Below are 6502 nucleotides of genomic sequence, written 5' to 3' on the forward strand. Positions count from 1 at the left end.
TTAGCGAGACTCAGGCCACTCAGGTTCTGTAGGGTGGGGATGTCTAGGAAGAGTATTAAAACCCCTGATTTTCATGACTCCCAAGATGTGTCTGTGTGGTCTGCATTAGCTAATTCTCAGGGCCGAAAATTCCTGAGCTTTCTTCTCTTGATGTTAGTACTGTGGTGAGGGGAATTTTTATTGCCTAATAAATAATATCATAGAAGGTCATAATTCCATATTAGCCACTAAATATCCAAAATGTATAAAGCATGAGAAGTTCAGTCCAAGATATGGATGAAAAACAGCTCAGTGACATTTCTTAAGAATTATTCTTTTTTTTTTTTTTTTTTTCAATCTAAAAGTGGAGCAGTGGAACTTTCTCCTAAATCCCAGACTTAGAAAGCTGAATACCACCTGGAGGCCTTAAAGAATTACACTGACAAAGGCATTTTTCTTTAAATTACAAGTTAAAAAATTCTCCATAGAATTTTGGAAGAAATCTCAAGTTTTCAGACTCCTAAACTTAGAGGGACTCTAGAAACTCACTTCATGGTCTTCGTCTGCCTTTGTGGAAAGATACTGAAATCACACTGGGGAGAGATGGCGCTCCTTAATCTGGAATACCTTTATTGTTGGGTTAGTTTTCTCCTGTCATGAATTGTAGGATCCAGCTATGCTCATAGGCAAGAAGTTCTCTTTTGGGTAAAGTCATTTTCTCCAGATACAATGAATCTATTTTTAATCATTCTGTCTTACTTGGAAATAGCTGTTTCCCAGTCGTGTGTGTGAGCACACACACACTTGGACATACACACACCAGTCTCCCCTATGGTCTTTTCTCTCCTTGAAGATCTTTGTTACCTGCCTTACTTTCTTTCTTTTAACCTTGTGTTCTTTGAATGTTTTCACCCCTTTGTCTTCCTGAAAATTACTATGACTCTCGCATCCTCAATCATCGCTCCAAACCTCTCCTCCCCTAAAAATAAAAATCAACACAGTGGCAAAAGTTGTTGGAAGGCAAAGAGTAATACCACTGGGACTTGGTTTATGGAGATTTTATGGGCAGAGAGACCAGTATTCTTCAGAAGGCCTCCTTTCTACCACGGTGAAGTGGATCTCTCCAAGGAGATCTTTGGGACCAGATATCAACTGAACACAGCATATGTTGCGGATGCTGTTAGATCCTAGTTTCGACACTCCTGTTTCCCTTTCAGGCAGGTTGGGCTAACACTTCCCATTTCAATTAAAACATATTTTCTCTGTTGACAGAGACTAGATACTGCTACACTCAGCACACCATGGAAGTCACAGGAAACAGCATCTCTGTCACCAAGCGCTGCGTTCCGCTGGAAGACTGCTTGTCCACTGGCTGCAGAGACTCCGAGCATGAAGGCCACAAGGTCTGGCAACAAAGCAAGTGACAGGACAGCATAGTCAGCCTTCCTCCTCTCCAGACGCCCATCAGGGTTCATGAGCCAATCCTTACTTACTCCCCGACGTAGGCTGGCTTTTGACTGTCTTTATACCGTTATGACAAGATGCTTCCTTTCCTGTTGGCGCTAAAAGAATAAAAATTTATACTAGGGCACAGGATAACTGGTATAAATTATGTAAACACAAGACCAAGAGGGTATTGAAATTACTGTAAGCCCTTTCTTCACTCAGAAGAAAGGAATAAAGTTACCAAAAGGAACAGGAGCAAGGGACCAGTTATTCCCTCGTGGTAGAGCATTGCAGATGTACCAACAGTTCAGTCAGCTGCAGATGGCCAAGGCAATTTAGCTTTGATAACTTTCCATAAAGTGGGGTTCATATCTTTATTGGGATGCTGATTTGGGGAGGGTATCCATTGGCTCCTGAGTCATTTGAGCAGGTGACAAGAGGACCATCTCCTTGTGGGATGCCTCCCTCTGGTGCCTGGTCAAAAGCACTCAGTGTAAAACAAACTTAGAAGGCAGCCTTGCCTTCTATGGAGAAGGAGAATATAGAGACTCAGAGAAAGGCAGCCTGACTCATGGTTGGAGTGGGGGATGCTTCTGACTATCTCACCCATTGTTCCAAGCTGGCTGTACCTGTGATCTTGTATATCAGCCCTTGACCTTTATTTGGAGGCTGCCTACTTCTCCCCATCAGGCTGCCTTCCTGGTGGGTGGGGGCAACTCCCACTCTTACTGTTAGTAGGGGCTTCTTTCTCTTGAGAAGACACACAATTTTCAAGTAACTTGTCAAAAGCACAAAGAATTAATTTTTTTTCAGTTTTATTGAGAAATAATTGTCATACATAATAAGTGAAATATGAAAGGTAATCCCAAGGGTTTTACTTGACCTCCCCCCTCCCCCAAGCTAAGCTTGGCTCTCAGGTTATAGTGGCTACTGTAGCAAAGTGGAAGCTATAGATCAGAGAAGTGATGTCATGTGCTTAGGTGATACAGCTAGTGACAGAGACAGAATCCAAACTCACTTCTGACCTCTAGTTTCTCTCTCCAACATTATAATGTCATCTTAGCCCATGTCAACTGTGACCAAACTCAGACCTCTGCAGGATAATGACTGTATAGGATATTAAGCATCACAGAGTTTTTAGAACATTACTGTGCATATGAATCACTTGGGGATCTTGTTCAAATGCAGATTCTAAATTGCTTAATTTGGTGCAAGTTTTGAGATTCTGCATTTCTAATAACTTCCCAGTTGAAGCTGAAGCTACTGTACTTTGTGTAGCCAAGGCCTAACATAATTTCTGTCTATAATCCTTTTGGGTTTATTTTTTCTTATGATGCGTGAGGAAAGCAGTGTAAAGTAGGAGTAATTGCGTAAATGAAAACCCTTCAAACTTTAACTCACCCACTGGAATGGAACTAATTATGCAGACAATTCTAATGAAAGTAAATATTTAAGTTTAAATTCACTGCATTGTAGCACTTTCACTTCACTTTCACTGTGAAAACTTGGCAACGTTTACCATGAGAGTGTCTCTGAGAAAGGTAAGTATTACAATTCCCATTTCATAGATGGAAGAGCTGAGACCTAGGAAGACTGTAAAACTGTGTAAAAACCACATGGTAGGATGTCAAAAACAGAATGCACATTCCTAGAAGTTTAGTCTGGGGGATGGGGGGTTATTGTGATAAACCAGGTGAAATTTCATCCCACCCCCCTTAAATGCAGGGTTGGTGTCTCCTTTGTAAAACAGGTAACTCTCATTTGAGTCTTGGTGTGAGGGAGGCAATTCCTTCAAAAATCTCTGGCCCCCTCCCAGACATGCCAGCTTCTCATCACCCCTCTTTTTCTCTTCCTTTCTTTCAGGTCTGCACTTCCTGTTGTGAAGGAAATATCTGTAACTTGCCACTCCCCCGAAATGAAAGTGACGCCACGTTTACCACAGCGTCACCCATAAATCAGACAAATGGGCACCGAGGCTGCATGTCAGTGATAGTGTCCTGCTTGTGGGTGTGGTTTGGACTCACGTTATAGCAGCTCAAAGGCACCATGTGTCGTAGCGATCCATGGGGACTTCGAGGGTCCATAGTCATGCATGAGGCATTGGCCTGACAGTAGTCACACATGTGAAACCACAACACTCACGGATGTCTTCACAGCCAAGCACTTCCACTTACCACGGGGAACAAGCATTGCTCCAATGTAGTCATTTCAAGTCCAAGACCTCATCAAAGCAGCCTGCCCCCCAAACAGTCCCTGAGTTCTATACCATAAACCTTTGTTTCCCCTCCAAAAAATAGCTCTGCATTTACTGAGATTTGGGGCTTTTAGTTTGAAATACATGCACGAGCCACAAGAGGTCCTGCAGCCCTCTGAGATGTTAGGCATATGTTATATGGACACATGTAGATCTGTGTTCTTCAGCAGAAAGGTCAATGACCCCTGGTTTGAGTGGTCCAGTCATGAATTCATTTATAACTTTAGAGTTTTAAAACTTTGATTCCCAAATGAATGGACTGTTTCCTTGGAGAGTCTGACCAAGTCCCTAGAAAACTAGTAAGCAGTTTGTCCAATTTAATTGTCCCAATATTATTCTCCCAACTGCAGGACTCATGGGACAGGAAAAAAAAAAGGCAATCATGAAAGTTTTTTTGTATGGGAGGAGAGGTGGCTGGAGAAAGATTTTTCCCAACTTAATGGAACTAGCACCCATAAGGTGACTGTTTATCCCTTCATATGATTGGTGAGATTGGCCTTGATTTAGCACCTGACTGTGCTCCGTGAAATCCTGGATTCTACCTGGACCAACAGGTATCCAAAGAGGCTGACAGCGGTATGGGGCTATTTCCTCCAGCCATGAGGTTCTATTCAGGCATAATTAATTGAGACAGAGAAAGGATTTCAAAACGAAAGGCAGATGTGTGGGGTTGATCCGAGTTCGTTGTGAGGGCGCAGTAAGTGTCTCTGCCAAACCTTACACTGCCCCAGAGCCCTCTTTGTTCTCCCCCTTCCAGATCCCCAGTGACTTCAGGGACAAGGTTCTGCATTAAGTTGTCTCAAGACTGATAGAAAAAGAAGATGTAATATCCTAGGATGAGAAGTAGGTGGACCACTGGAGTGATGGTAAGACTAGTAAAGAGACCCAGTGAGATGTTTTTAATTTTTTCAGATGATTGCTTTTGAAGTAAATGGTAAAACTTTCACCATCCTTCCTATATTTTTGGCACCTCCAATTTTTTCTTCTTCCTTATAAATCATGTATACAATATTTATTTTTGTATGGCATAACTAGAGACTAAAATATATTGTAAAAGATTCTTTATTCTGAACAAAACGATCAAATTAGAATACATATTTTTCAACAGTGGTAGAGCTTGTAATATATGTTTGTTGAAAGTTATCTATAATACTTGCACCAGTGTTGAAGAAACTTAATTTATGTTGTGAGCGAGGGTAATGTGTTGGCCTCAAGGTTTTTGCTCGTGGGTTTCTCAGTGGTATTGTCCCAGACGCATTCGGGTGGTGACCATCGCTGGTATGAGTTTTTCTGCAGGGTTAGGGGGCGTATTTGCATGAACTTTGGTGGAGTCGTTGCTGATCAGGAGGCCAGTGTTGTCAGGGTCCTTCTGCCCTGCAGAGGAAAATGTCTCGGGCTCATAAAATGAGCCCCCCTCAGGGACCAAATGTGAACACTCAGCAGAAACTCTGAAACAAAATCATCTAAATTTGCATCAAATAGCCTTAATTCAGAGTTTGGTAGGTTTATCAATATGTTGCTTACGACTGGGACAAGGGAAGTAGAGGGAGAGAGAAAGCAAGACATTTACTAAGCACCTCTTATGTGCCAGACGCCACACTAAGCACTTTACATGAGTCGGGTCATGTAATCCCTCCAAGAACCCTGTAAGGAATGTTACTAGTATTTACACGTTACAGATGAAGGTACTAAGGCTCTAAGAACTAACATGAAGCCTTTCCTTCCAGTTTAGGTTATATGGGATTAGGTGGGATGGAAGAGGAAGGGAAGGTAGAATTGCCACCCCTAGGAAAACTTCCATGCCTGACATCATGAGAATTTGTCCATCTTATCATGTGGAGTTTGTCTAGCCCTGCTTCTATAGGATGCCATTTGTGTGTGTCCCCAGACAATGTTTTTTTCTTTAGGGGGTGTGGGTATGGCTTCCTCATTCATTCCTTTTGCTAACAAAGAGGAGGCAGGTTGATCTTCCATCTGAAGATGCCATAAGACAATGACAATTTGATGTATATATGTACAAATACATTTTTGTGCATGGGTCACTCTCCACTGACACCTTCCAAATACTGCATGTGATTAAAATAAGAGATAAAGTCCAAATCTTGGTTCTTAATGAGAAGGCACCACTCCAAAGCCTCCCTGGCTGGTGTGTAGGGACCAGATCCACAATGGTGCAGACTCATCTGCCACCCAGGGGGTCACTGCAAATTCCACACAGATGTGGCTACATGCACCCCCATGTACCTGTCAGAATGGCTGGTGTTTCATTCTCTTCAAAGAAAGTGGTTTGCTCACCATTCCCAGCCTCAAGGAGCCAAGGAAGGGCCATTTATGCGGAAGGCCCAGGACTAGTCATCCATCTGACTTTTCTAGCACATTCAGCCTTCCATTAAATCCTACGGTTTGTGACAGCTTGAAGTGCAAAGAGCCGCGATGTGTATATCAACCTGTGTGCCATTTATTTATTTTTAGACTCCCCACAGCGTTCATGTCAATATGGGATTAATGCCTAAATTTTGTAAGTATTGTACATTTTGTAAATCAATGAATAAAGGTTTTAAGTGTATCTCACCGGGCTCCTCCCTGCAAATGCACATGCCAGTCAGTGATTAAGGCATCCAGGTTATGTACAAGGCGTTGATAGGGCTTAGTGTCAAAGGGAACTTCCTTCCAGGAGCTCACTTTTTAGTTGTATAGACAAGAAATACATGCATGAAAAGACACAAGACAATTCGCCCATGCCAAATGATTCATGCAGACAGTAAGTGCTGCAGAAAATCAAAGAAGGAAAGATTACCAGACCTTTTGATCAGATCTGCACTT

The 6502-nt window shown here is 42.3% G+C and overlaps 1 protein-coding gene across 5 annotated transcripts in view; it reads left to right on the plus strand.

Annotated features, from left to right (window-relative positions):
* Positions 1-6245, plus strand: part of LYPD6 (LY6/PLAUR domain containing 6) — a 110504-nt gene extending 104259 nt beyond the window's left edge. For all 5 annotated transcript variants that reach the window (XM_067027508.1, XM_067027510.1, XM_067027509.1 and 2 more), the window contains 2 exons: positions 1252-1382; positions 3289-6245. In XM_067027508.1, the coding sequence (XP_066883609.1) occupies positions 1252-1382; positions 3289-3456 (299 nt within the window). In that variant the 3' untranslated portion in view covers positions 3457-6245. The remainder of the gene's footprint in view (positions 1-1251; positions 1383-3288) is intronic.
* Positions 6246-6502: the final 257 nt, after the last annotated feature.

This window comes from Kogia breviceps, chromosome 2 (assembly GCF_026419965.1).
Source record: "Kogia breviceps isolate mKogBre1 chromosome 2, mKogBre1 haplotype 1, whole genome shotgun sequence".
Taxonomy (NCBI): domain Eukaryota; kingdom Metazoa; phylum Chordata; class Mammalia; order Artiodactyla; family Physeteridae; genus Kogia; species Kogia breviceps.